This window comes from Tasmannia lanceolata, unplaced genomic scaffold (assembly GCF_043159265.1).
Source record: "Tasmannia lanceolata isolate RefF3 unplaced genomic scaffold, GAP_Taslan_0.1 ptg000002l, whole genome shotgun sequence".
Lineage (NCBI taxonomy): Eukaryota > Viridiplantae > Streptophyta > Magnoliopsida > Canellales > Winteraceae > Tasmannia > Tasmannia lanceolata.
In genome coordinates this window covers 36,948,759-36,962,381 of record NW_027518679.1, presented here as the reverse complement: position 1 = coordinate 36,962,381, position 13,623 = coordinate 36,948,759, and the positions used below count along the sequence as shown (strand labels likewise).

Sequence of the window (13,623 nt, the reverse complement as noted above, 5' to 3'; positions counted from 1 at the left end):
TCCTTTGGTTTGAATTCTGCTGAAATCGAAGGTTTGGAATTAGTTACTCCATTAGGTAAGTTGAACATGATTTTTTATTTTAATTTGATCTTTATGATCAAGATGATAATAGTGATGAATTGATAGAACGATGCTAGAGATTTATGATTTGATTGCAAAATTTGTCCTCTTAATTTTCAGCCTTGCTCACGAACCCACTTACAGGGTAGGCCCATTAACACCCCTAATCCAAACCCATGCATAGGGTGGGGCCAACAGTTTTTCACCTCACGTTTTGATGGGGTGGGCCCATCATTTTACACCCATGGACGGGCCACCATCTCCACTCAAACCCATGCATAGCGTGGGGACCACCATTTTACACCATGTTTTGGGGATGTTTTATATATGCCCCATTTTGTTTTTACTTGGGACAGCCCCCTCTAGTGTATTGTTGACTTTTCTTTTACACTGGATGGGCTATCGCGCTGAAATCCTGTCCATTAACATTAGGATCCTCATGATCTATCGGATTTCAGGTCCATTGACACCCCCTTATCTAACCCATGCATAGAGTGGGCCCAACCAGGGTCGGAGCTACATGTGGCATGAGGGGGGCAGCTGCCCATGTTGAGTTGGGCCAAACTCCTTAATAGGCCTAGCCACCTTTAAAATTTGAAGACTGCCCCCCTTATGCATAAGCTTGCCCCTCTTATGTATAAATCCTGGCTCCGCCACTGGGCCCAACCATTTTACACCTGATGGGATGGGCCCAACCATTTTGCACCAATGAGTGGTACCACCATCTCCACCCAAGCCCATCCATAAATAGGAGTTTCAATGGATCTAGACGGTCTGATGGATACTCTGAATCTGAACTTGAATGGACGGGATATGGGCATACTAGAAAGATCCATGGATGTGTTTGGGATCCTCATTATAGGATCCGAAAATATTTAGGATCAGATCCAGACACACAAAGAAAATCCACAAAGAAAATCCGATGGATAGTCATGATCCGAAATATTTTTACAAGAATACCCTTATAAAATATGTAATGTGCAGGGTATTTTCTGTAAAAGTGAATAAATTTCACATTTATTTGACTTCATGATTCACTTTCCTTTTCCTCTATTTTCGTTGATCGATACATGTCTTTCTCTCCCTCCATCGTTTTATTCCCGTAACCCTAATCCATTCACGCCATTCACACCATCACTAGTTGCTCATACATACCCTAATCCACTAGGCCACTCCATTCAGTCAATAATCACAATCTTTTTTTGAATGTGCTCCATCCGCAATAACTAGAAAGGGACGGACTATTTGGATCACATTTTTAGCTCACTCTCTATTTGGAATCTTTGAGTTTTAGTCAAGATGAAAAAGAATCACATTTTTATTCATCTGTATATTCAAAAGACCTGTTTGGATTTCATCCAGTGAATAGCCTCTCTTCATCGATTTCCTTCATTGTGCAAGCACTAGACCTCTGAGTCATTTGAGAGAAATTGCATATCTTATGATCTCACAGTGGATAGTGGTTTTCTCATAGCTGACTAAGAATTCTAACGTCTTTTTAACATTGTGTACAATGTAATTAGGACATATTAGGACTCTCATATGGACGCTCCAATTTGAAAAAGGATCATGAGCGGGACACCAGAAGTAGGATCCGAAGAACACTCTGAATCCGATCGGACCGGTAAGGGATTTGAATGGATCGTGATTCGTGACTGAAACATACGTGGATCCGATCCATTAAGGTGGGGCCCACCATTTTACAACATGTTTTGAGAGTACAAAATCCATGCATAAGTTGGGCCACCATTTTACTAGAAATACTATAAAAAGGGGGTGGAAGGCAATTCGGCAAACAAACACCCCATCATTTTCCCCTCATTCCCGTGGTTATTCCACATCTTCTTTCTCCTTCTTCCCACCCAAACCCAAACCCAAACCCTTATCTTCTGATCTGATCCCTCTCCCCCTCGCATTGATAACGACACCATGCCACTCTTCCTCTCCGACGAGGAATTCCGCCTCTGCTCTCACGATTCCTCTCTAGTAGCCGAAAAAGCCGATTCATATATACAAAACCTAACCCTTCAGCTCGAAAATTTCAAGGCTCAAGTTGAAGCCTCCTCCATAACCGCCGAGCAAACATGTGCGCTCTTAGAACAGAAATATCTTTCCCTTTCTGCGGAATTTTCCAATCTCGAAGCCGAGAATTCTCGGATTTCAGCTTCTCTTGAGAAAACCCTTTCCGATCTCGCTGAAGCTCAGGCTCATAAGCACCAGCTCAACATCAAGGCTGTAAGCTCCCTTTTTTTCCCTTCTAAAATAGATAAGAATTAGGGTTTTTTTTTTCCTTTACTACTCTCTAGGTTCATAGATTTTTTTTTTTTTTTTGTTTGATGTGCTTGATTCACCAGCTCCATATAAAGGCTGTATTATCCCATTTCTAATAGATAAGAATTAGGGTTTTTTTTTATTAGGGTCTTTTTCCCCCCTTTACTACTCTCTAGGTTCATAGTTTTTTTTTTTGATTCATCAGCTCCACATAAAGGCTTAAATAAATAAGAATTAGGGTTTTTTTATCAATTTTTCTCTCTCTTTTACTACTCTATAGGTTCGTAGGTATTTGTTTATTTATTTTTTGATGTGCTTGATTCACAAGCTCCACATAACGGCCGTAAGCTCCCTCTCCTCCTTTCCCAAACAAATAAGAATTAGGGTTTCTTTCTTCTACTACTCTCTAGGTTCATGGGTATTTATTTATTTATTTTTTAATTTTTTTTTATGTGCTTGATTCACCAGCTCCACACAAAGGCCGTAAGCCCCTTTTTTCTCCTTTTCCACACAAATAAGAATTAGGGTTTATTTCTTCTATTATCTAGGTTCATATTTACTTGTTTTTTTTTTTTTTTTTGATGTGTTTTCAGATTGGCAAAGATGGAGATGCAGAACGACTGTCTGTTGAAATCTCCGAGCTTCATAAATCCAAGAGACAGTTGCTGGATTTGCTGGATCAAAGAGATTCGGAGATTGCGGAGAAGAATACCACCATAAAGGGCTATCTTGACAAGATTGTGAGTCTTACCCTCTTCCTTTTTTTTTTTGTTTTTTTGTTTTTTCATGGTTATCGTGTATTGAATTCGCATAGTATTTGCTTTTTTCGTTTCCATATTAAGTGTATTCTCCCGTAAGGGTTGCTGCAATTGCAAATTTATGGGTCATAGAGTTGCTATTTATGAGTAAAGTTGGCATCCGACAATGATCTTTGTTGTATTTTGTAAATGCTGGAAATTGAATCCAATGACATGTGGAGTGCTTAAAAGCATCCATCAAAGGTCCGAATGGTACAATATGATTTGGGACGGATCGTGCCAGGTTTTCTGAAACATAATGCACTTTCCCTTGGATGTAAATTGAACTCATAGTGGTTTTAGGAGGAGGACTATTTTGGCATGTTTGGTAATCCCAAATGGAGTTAATTGGTGAAACTACTCGTCATTAAGTCTTCACCATTGCAATGCATTTAATTCACATGCACACGTATGTGTGTGTGTGTGTATGTCACTCAACTCAACTCAACAAAGCCTTTGTCCCAATCTAGTTGTGTGTGTATGTCACTGATGGTCTATATTGAGAGGGCTTCTGTTAGGTCTGTTAGGACAATCATACGGTGGCTGTGTCACTTGAGGTAAATTGGGTTGCAATTATGGTGTAGGAAGAAGTTTCCAGGGGTGAATGTTTTCTCAGGTGGTGTTTGTTAAGTTGGGTAATTGTTTGAGATGTTGCAAAGATTGGCCAATAGTCCCCATGGTGAACACTGCATTTACAGTTAATGTTGATTCCAGATCTCCCAAGCTCGAACCGCCGAAATTCAATTACGTAACACTAGGTGTGGTACTCATCCTGGGAATGACCCTACCATGCATCTCGTTACTTTGCAAATAGTAAGGCCTCATCATAAGTAGGTTTGTCGCACCCACGTCCATGAAAACCTTCAACGGCAGTTCCCAAACCACTGCTTATTTGAAAATGATTATCGTAATTGCGGCTACACTTCTACTTTTCCCTTTGAAAACTAATGGTAATAGTTTCATTCCACTTGGTCCAAACTATTTCTGGTAAACAAAGGTACTGTAATGTCTTGCCTCATGTTGACCTCAAGCAAATTGGCCAATTGAGCAAAGATAGTGTGGATCCCCACAATTCAGTGGCAATGGAGGCTATGGATCAGAAGGTGGTCCGCCGATTCCTTGATTGCAACATACATAATGCAATGACTAGATATGTGTCGCTACTCGCTAGTGATGAATGAGATGATCAATTGTGAGAATATTGTCCAAGTCTCTTGTCCAGCACAAGGTAATGACTAGATGGTCCTAGAAATGCTCACAATAGGTATGTTTGCGCTACTCCATTTCCTGTTTGCCACTTCCATATCCGCCTGTACTTGTCCTCATTCCACATGTATGCCTTCTAATAAAGACATTAAATATGTCGCCACATCTACCCCCCTATCCATAAAATTTTGTTTGAACATAGGTGTCCACATGATTCTCTCACTGGTTCTTGTATAAAAGTCTGCTATGCTAGGTTTCCTATTCCTGGGTATGCTGGGTTCCCTATGCCGGGCGTCTTGCAAGTTGATGGATGAAATGTATCTCCACAACAAGACTCTTTCCAAATCTTGATTTTGTCACTGATCCCACCTTGTATCTTATTCCTAAAGAGAAACCCTCTCACATTATTGATAATTCGCCACACTTCGGATCCCACACCTCTGTTGGCTCTTTAAGCGTCCGCCCCCGATCTGCGCCGTACTTTTTTGGCAGTTAGATTGCTTCATAAACTTTTTTTTTTTTTTGAATGATGATAAGCTTCGTTGAGAAGAAGAGAAGCAAACGACAATTGAGATGGTCAACAGCACATGATAAAAGCCATGAAAAAAAAAACAGCACAAGATAAATAAAGAAAACAAACAACCTCACTTAGAAAAGCTCTTTAATAGGGAAGTTGGCACTGAGAAACAAGGTTTGATGTAGAAGATGGAATGAATGATAAATTTTAAAATAGGATAGGGAGGACTCATACTCAAAATGACAATTGCAAGTATGCAATAAAAGCAAGCAAAAAACATGATATTTAATTTGGAGAGAGTGAGATTATTTATGATCAGTGATAGCTTTTTTGACCACCAGATAGGTTTTTTGACCAAAAGAATATCCGTGAAGTATCTGGTATGAGTATCCTTATTGTATCGTGTCAGACATGATACTTTGGTCGCTGGGCCTCCACTAGTATCCAGATATAATAGATATTATCAACTTATCATGATGTCATTGTGACATCATCATAATGTCATCTTGGGTTCGATGTTCCTTCAACTTTTTTGCAGCTCATTGTCATTGCTTCTAGCATTGGTTTGCATAAGATACTTGCAGTCCATTGATGCTGTCCACCAAATATCATTATCTACATTAATGAAATGAAATGAAATGCATAGTAAAATGACTTACAAAAACATTTCCCCTTTTTGTGCTTATTAGTTAGAGACTCATCATTTGTATGATGCATAGGTTTTGAAATTTGAAATTCCCGTGACTTATCATTGAGATAGAAATTGGGCCCACCCTCGATTAAGCTAGGATGGGCCCACAAAGCATGTTGACAGAGATAATTTTTTTAATATATTTTCTACCTTAGCAATTGGTATTGACACCACTATTTGAACTATTTACATCCGAATGACAATTAATCTATAAGTGCATCAAATCAAAGGTTGAAAAATCAAATAAACACGCTTTATGGAAATATTCCAAATGCTTTATGGTTTTACAAATTAGGGTTTTCCAGAAGAAATTCCAAAATTATTTATTTTTTCTTCCAAAACAAGTGTTTCCATAAAAATTCCATGAAAAAGCAGGGCAAAACGTGTTTCTTTAATTTGTAGGGTTTTTTTTTCCAACTTGTTGCATATTAGGGAAGATCTTTTTTATTTTGAGGAAAAACATTTTTATACGCTATAAATCGGAACGTCTTTCCTTTTTTTTTTTGGTTGTTTCAACTGTTTCAGTCAAATTTCGGTAATTTCGGTCGACGAAATAATGAAGTGGAACGAATCCTTTGAGATTTCATTTCGGTGGTGATGGAAACGGGAACATTTTGGCAATTTCGTTGGAAATTTAAAACCATGGTCATGAGAGAGAAGTCCCATAACCTATATGTAGTTACTGTGTAGGTGTCCCTAAGATGTATTTAGAATCACGGCTAGTCAAAGAGAGTCTGCTCACAGCTAGGACGTGGAGGTTCGTGTAAGAGAGCTTTGATCTTTGGGAGTGCGAGTGAGGTTTGACCTTTGGGAGTGGGGTTATCATAATAAATAACTTATATTATATTGTATGAGGGAGGGAAGACCTATTATAATTTATATCATAACAATTAAGGTATATTCGAATATCAGAGGTAATAGTAGCTATGAAAAATAAGAAATTAGGCCTGACGGTATTCCTATTGAGACTTGGAGATGCTTTGGTGATGTAGGTTTAGTTTGGTTAACTATATTATTTAATAATAGTTGAAGACTAAGAAGATGCTTGTGAGTGGAGGAAGAGTACATTAGTACCTATTTATAAGAATAAAGGGGATATTCATAGTTGCACCAATTATCGTGGAATTAAGCTAATGAGTCACACCACCATGAAGCTTTGGGAGAGAGTAATTGAGCATAGACTAAGAAAAGAGACTAAGGTGTCAGAGAATTAGTTTGGCTTCATGCCCGGACGATCGACTATGGAAGCTATCTTCTTCATTAGGCGGTTAATGGAGAGATTTAGAGAAAATAAAAAGACCATCATATGGTTTTAATTGATAAGAGAAAGCGTATGATAGGGTTCCCAGGAGTGTTATGTGGTGGGTCATTGAAAGGAAAAAAGTGCCTACTACGTATGTTGATGTGATTAAGGACATGTATGATGGAGCAGAAACTAGTGTGAGAACTGCGGATGGCACGTCGATTGAATTCCCAATTACAATAGGACTGCACCAAGGATCAGCTCTAAGCCCTTATCTTTTTACGCTAGTTATGGATGAGCTTACGGAGGGCTATGAAGCACGGGTACGGGTATGACACGACACGGGTACGTGATTTTTCAAAAAAACAAGGTGCGGGTACGTTCGGGTACGCCGAATATAATAATATATTTTAATATTTTATTATATATTTATAAAAATTAAAAAAAATAAATGGAGAGCAATCAAATAACAATAACATCACCAAAATGGAAAATTCTAATATTACTCTTTATTTCATAAGTGATTAAGTTCCATATTTCATAACATGAGGCTTCAATACATCATTCATTTGAAAAAGAGTCTTGTCGCCAGTGTGTTGACCAGTGCCTGACAAGATAAATAATTTTTAGAGACCGAATTATGAGATTTCTTTTACCGGACTTTTGAGATTTAATAATGTTTGGACATGATAGATTTTATGAATTTTTAAAATTTGAAAAATACCCCCACTGTTTGGAAGTTAAGAAAGTTAAAATTTTGACCTAACCCTTTTTCTGCGAATTTTGTACTAGAATAGGAGAGTTGACTTTTTTTCCTTTTAAATTTGAGTCTTGAAACTATTTTTAATAAATCTAAATGGGGGTAATCCGTTATTTACATGTAAATCTTACTTAAATGGTTTACATGTAAATACTAAGTACAGAAAAGGAGAGAGAAGAAGCATGAAGGGTTTACAGACCAGGTAAGAGAAGCAGGGTGTGTCGGGTACGCGTGGGTGCGCACCCCTAACGCACCCGACACGCACCCAGTACAAGAAAAAGGATTTTTATTTTTTTAATTTGGGGGTAACGTACCCGGGACGTACCCAGGGCGTACCCGAACGTACCCACACCCCATACGTGTTAGGTACGGGTACGGGAGGCCCGGGAGAGTACCCGTGCTTTCTAGACGGAGGGTATTCAGGATGAGGTGCCATGGTGTATGTTATTTGCAGATGATATAGTATTAATCGACGAGACCAAAGCAAGAGTTAATGCGAAGTTAGAGTTATGGAGAACTACCTTGGAATCCATAGGTTTTAAACTACGTAGGACTAAGACAGTATATGGAGTGCAACTTTAGTAATGTAAGGAGGCGAGGCGAGGGTGTAGTAAATATGGCTGGACATGAGGAATGTAAGGGGGATATCTGTTGCTATCTTGGTTCAATTCTATATCAGGAAGGAGAGATTGAAGAGGACGTTAACCATAGAATAAGCGCAGGTTGGTTGAAGTGGAAGCTTGCCTCAGAAGTTCTGTGCGATCGTAAAAGCCCTTCCAATAGTTGAAGGGAAATTTTTATATGACAGCTGTGAGACCCGCCATGCTGTACGGCTCAGAATGTTGGGCCACCAAGAAGCAACATGTGCATAAGATGAGTGTAGCGGAAATTCGAATGCTTCGATGGATGTGTGGCCACACAAGGTTAGATAGAATTAAAAATGAAGACATTCGTAAGATGGTGGGGGTGACACCAATTGAGGAGAAGATGAGAGAGCACCGCTTAAGATGGTTTGGACATATCCAACGTAGGCCTTTGGATGCTCTAGTGAGAAGAAGTGACTGGTGCCAAGTTGGTTGATTAAAAAGAGGTAGGGGCAGACCGAAAACGACTTGGGTAGAAACAATGAGGAAAGACTTGATGGCTAGGAACATAACAGAGAACATAACCTTGGACATGAGAGAATGGAAGAAAATGATCCACGTAGACGAACCCAACTAGGGCCAGGATTAGACTTAGTCCATTTGAGCCGGGTAGATTCCTTTCACCTGCTTCATGAAATTTTTCTAGAGGATTCATTTAGCCGACCCCAACTATTCTGGGACAAAGGCTTTGTTGAGTTGAGTTGAGTTGAGTTGAGTATGGGTAGGAGGGAGGGAGGAGCTATTATAATTTATATTTTAAAAAGTAAGGTATATTATGCCGTAAAAAACAAGTTATATTAAAAGTTGCATAATATAATAGCTATAACCTAACTCGAGTTAATTTTATCATCATAATGAGGTATAAATTATGAGTAAAGTGTTCATGCGCAGCTGCTCATATAGCTTATCTGAGCAGCTGCTTCAAAAACTCATGTGGCCCCACATATTTGGGGTGATCCAAAGCATTCATTTGGAAGGCCCTTCCATGAATAGGGTGTGTACAAAAAATGAGCCCTTTAGGATCATCCTAACCCTGCCATTTGTGGAGGGAAAAAATGGTCAGAAACAATGTCTGTCCATTTTTCCCTCGACCTTTGATTGGGTTAGGATGATGCTATAGGGCTGATTTTTGGTACACACCCTATCCATGAAAGGGCCTTTCAAATGAATGCTTTGGATCACCCCAAAAATGTGGGCCACATGAGTTTTTGAAGCAGCTGCTCAGATAAGTTATCTGAGTAGCTGTGCAGGAACACTATTCTCATAAATTATAATGAAAAATAAAATAGCCAGAGATTATTCTTGTAATACATTCTTTTTTTAGAATATTATTACGATGGTATATTTATTATCAAGATAAATTGAATCTGGGGATATTTCTTGCAATAAATTCATTTTATTTGGATATTATTACGATGCTATATTATTTATTATCATCAAGATAAATTGAATTTATTGCTGATAATTGTCATATAGGTCTAACATGATTAGTGTGGTTCTAATGTCAACTGCATAGTTGAACAGTACGCACAAAGTGACAATAAGCCTGTTGTTAGCTAGCTCTCCCAATACGTAGGGTGTGGATCTAGAGTTATATTATGAATAAGTTCAAAGAAGAAATCAAGATCAACACATTTGGTTAATGCTCCTCAGATGAATTAAATAAAATGAAGAAACCTCGATTTCTTAGGTTCTTCAAAGAGATGGAGGTTATATTGAAAGATTTTGACGTGTATACCTTCCCACCAAGGTTTTAAATTTCGGTTTTGGTTTCAGTTGCCATGGAAACAGAAACGCTTTGTTTTCACTTTGAAATTTCAGTAAAAATCTTGTTAAATCACGAAATATATGGAAACATATGCAAACCATAAGAATTTCAAGATAAAACTTCATGAAATGCTAGAACAAGCACAAATGCACACTTAGAAACCATCACATAACCAAGAAAACCATCTACAATGGTTTAACAATATCGAACACCTAGTGAGATGCACTGTCGCGCATGTCTCATAATTCATTAGGTACCACATTTCACATGTATTCGTATAAATATTTAGACATAATCGTACACCACATTTTACATGCAATTCATATATAAATATAATTATGTAACACATACTGATATAGTATACCACTAATACACTCTCGGTTTTTGTTTTGGTGGAGATGGAAATAGAAACATTTCAGTCATTTCATGTTGGTTTCGGTGGAAATTTAAAACCATGGTTTTTTCTTACCTATATAGAGAGAATGTCAGTGATGGACTGATGGCGCAATTTTTGTATTTTGCTATGATTTGTGGACACGGACACGAGTGTTGTGTGTTGACACTGAGACGGAGTGTCGGACACGGCAAACCCCCAAAATTTAGCAACTGGGACACAGCTAAAATAGAAAGTATATATAATCATAATTTGTCGATATGGATTCGTGTGTCGACTCATACATCCTCATAAAATTATTGATTATTACACAAATGCGTGTCCACACGCGCACATTAACTCACTCGCAATACATTTAAAAGTGTCCAAAGGAGTTTCGACATGTGTGGTCACGCGTGTCGTGTTGGACCCATCAGGGCACACGTGTCAGCAATAAATTCGAAGTGTCAGCTGAATTATAGATATTTTGTAGTAATATAGTCTATTGGCATCATATGCTTAATATTTGGTTTTGATTCAGTGTTTGTGCTCTTAGAGATGCTGGGATGTTTTGATCTGCATTTTTCTTTTTGTTTTGCACACTTAAAAATGGAAAAAAGAAGAAACAACAATATTTAGAGAAAAACAGAGTGATTACCTTGTACTTTTCTCTAAGGCTTTTTTGCTTGACCCATGTCACAAATATCTCCCATATTTTCAAAGTATCACGTTTTTATCTCGACTTTTTGATAAAACGACAAAATCCCGGAATAAACCCAAGATTTTAAAAATGTAGGGGTATTTTCTTTTTTATCACAAAATATAGCAATAATATCACGATACTATATGGATATTTTTACGATATTTTTTTATTTTTTCTTGAATTTTAAATATATATATATATATATATTTAAATAATTTTATTTTTATCTTTTTTTCCGATATAAACCCGAAATTTAAAAAAAAAAACATCCCGAGATTTTCCCTTGCCGAGAAATTTCCGAGAACGATATTTGTGACATAGGCTTGAACCCCATTATCCTTATTTACATAGAGGACATTAATAACGCTAACTCATATAGCTAAATGACATAAGGTAAGGACAATAATGCCCCATAGAAAGGATAAAATACTTCTCAATAGATGCTACCCTGTTTCAAGCATTTATTTGGCCAATACACAACTCCAGGTTTTTGGTATTACTCGTATTATACTACTTCTGCACCATGCTAAGTATCGCCATGGAACTGTTATTTTAGATGTTGGATTCACTACCACACTATTCTATGTTGTTCATTTGCAACCATATCAATTGCCTGTAATCTGGTCGTCTGGTCTCTTTAACCTACTGTTGATTTTATTTGGCATAATTAATCCCATCTCCCACCATTAAAAAAAAAAAGATCAATTAATCTCATTTCTCATATCCTTTTTTCTTTTTGTTGGTTGCGATTTAATTTATTTAAATTTTGAGAGCCTTCATACAAATTACATTAGAGTCATTGTACAATTTCTTGGAATTTTCTTGCTAGTATTGCATTCTGAAATTGCTATTATTGGATACTGGTGCTAGGTAGCGCGGAAACCAATCCGATAAGAGGTTTCAAAAATGGTTTTGAATATACATCAACTTTTGGCCTGTACCTTTAACATTTGTTTCAGTGCATTAAAGATTGGATTTTAACATAAATCAACTTTTATCTCTTACATTTGACTTCATTTACAATGATTGCTGCTCAGAGATTGTTGATGTTGGCTTTGTCGAATCGTTTTTGAAAATGCTTTATGTTGTTATCAGTAGTTGTACTATTTTGATATTTATGTACTTGGTTCATATAAGATGTTGTCACCAAATACATCTTCATGTTTATTTTTGTTACTTTCTGGTAAGTATGCAATATCTATTTATCAAATTTATCTAAGTTATCTTTTCTTTCCTTGCGGTAAAGGTTAACTTAACAGATAATTCTGCTCTGAAAGAGGCTCGATTGCATGATAGCGAGGCAGAATTGGCTCGCTCCCGGGCTACGCATTCTCGTCTTTCACAGGCCAGTGAACATTCTTTCATGCTTTCTTTAAGACAGTCGATGTCTCTCATCCGTAGTTTCATTTATTAAGCTGTTGCCTAGTAATGGTAGGGTTTTGTCCATTTAAAAATAAAAATAAAAATAAAAATGGTAGGGTTTCGTCCATGATCCTTCTACTCTATTATAACATGCAGTTGCCGTAAATATATTCATGCATTTCCTGTATATAATTATACATTCAAAGCATATTGAGGTTTTTCTTTTAGCTTCTTTACCTTTTGCAGCTGAAGGCATACGCATAGAATAGATGCCTGTTCTTTACTTCTCATCAGTTTCTTAAATTCAACAATTGTTAAGGGACATTTCTACCCTATATAAAATTGTTTTTGCTCTTTTTATCACTAGACATGGACCGTATAAGTATCCTTGTTTTAAGTTGTACAAACCATTTTACTAGTTCCAATTGAAGAAAAACAGTTTAGTGCCTTATTCTACTGGATGGTGTTTTCACATTAGCCAAGTGAATTACCCTAGTTAAAGAGAAAAATAAAACAATAACAATGACTAAACTACCCTTGACTAAAGTACAATAACAATGACATTCTTACAATTCACACCCCCCCACCCCACCCACGCACCCACCGACACCCACATGTTGTGCCGATATTTCTTCTTGAAACACCTAAAGTAAGAAATTGATGCCAGGCTCTTGACACACCTCTTATAAAATATAAACCACTTGATGTATGTAAGACATGCATTTTGGAATCAATTCACCATTTCCTTTTCACGCTCAAAATAATTTCCTTTGTCAGTGTGTCTTGTTCGCACATGAAAGACTGATTTAAATAGTTTTCTAGAGTGGCAAGTGATGATCTGCTTGCAATGAGAAGCTCAAAGGATGTTTAGGGGTTTTCTCAGACCTCCTCTAGCTTTACCCTACGCTTGGTATTATTGATAAAGATGGATATACAAAAGGGTGCTGATCGTCTTGAAGAGTGTAGGATGATTGATCTTCGATATGATGGACTTGCAGATGAGTGAAGGGAGATCGGGAATTGAGGTGGTGGTCGGGATGCTCTGAAAGTTGGAAGAGCTAATTGTGGCGTGATCTTTAGTCTCATGGTGGGAGAGTTAGGGGAGGCATAGACCCTCTTTTCCCTTCGCAGACCGCCTAAGGAGAGCAATTTGTGGAGGAGTCTTGCATCGAGCAATATATGATCACATCTCCGTTCTATGCCGCTCGAGCCATATGTTCCAGATGAT

General features: G+C 37.6%; 1 protein-coding gene across 1 annotated transcript in view; it reads left to right on the top strand.

The window, feature by feature from the left end:
• Positions 1–1,848: 1,848 nt before the first annotated feature.
• NUA (nuclear pore anchor) overlaps positions 1,849–13,623 on the top strand; it is a 129,880-nt gene continuing 118,105 nt past the window's right edge. Inside the window, exons 1-3 of the mRNA XM_077376677.1 lie at positions 1,849–2,295; positions 2,925–3,071; positions 12,280–12,378. Coding sequence (XP_077232792.1) covers positions 1,990–2,295; positions 2,925–3,071; positions 12,280–12,378 — 552 coding nt within the window. The 5' untranslated portion in view covers positions 1,849–1,989. The remainder of the gene's footprint in view (positions 2,296–2,924; positions 3,072–12,279; positions 12,379–13,623) is intronic.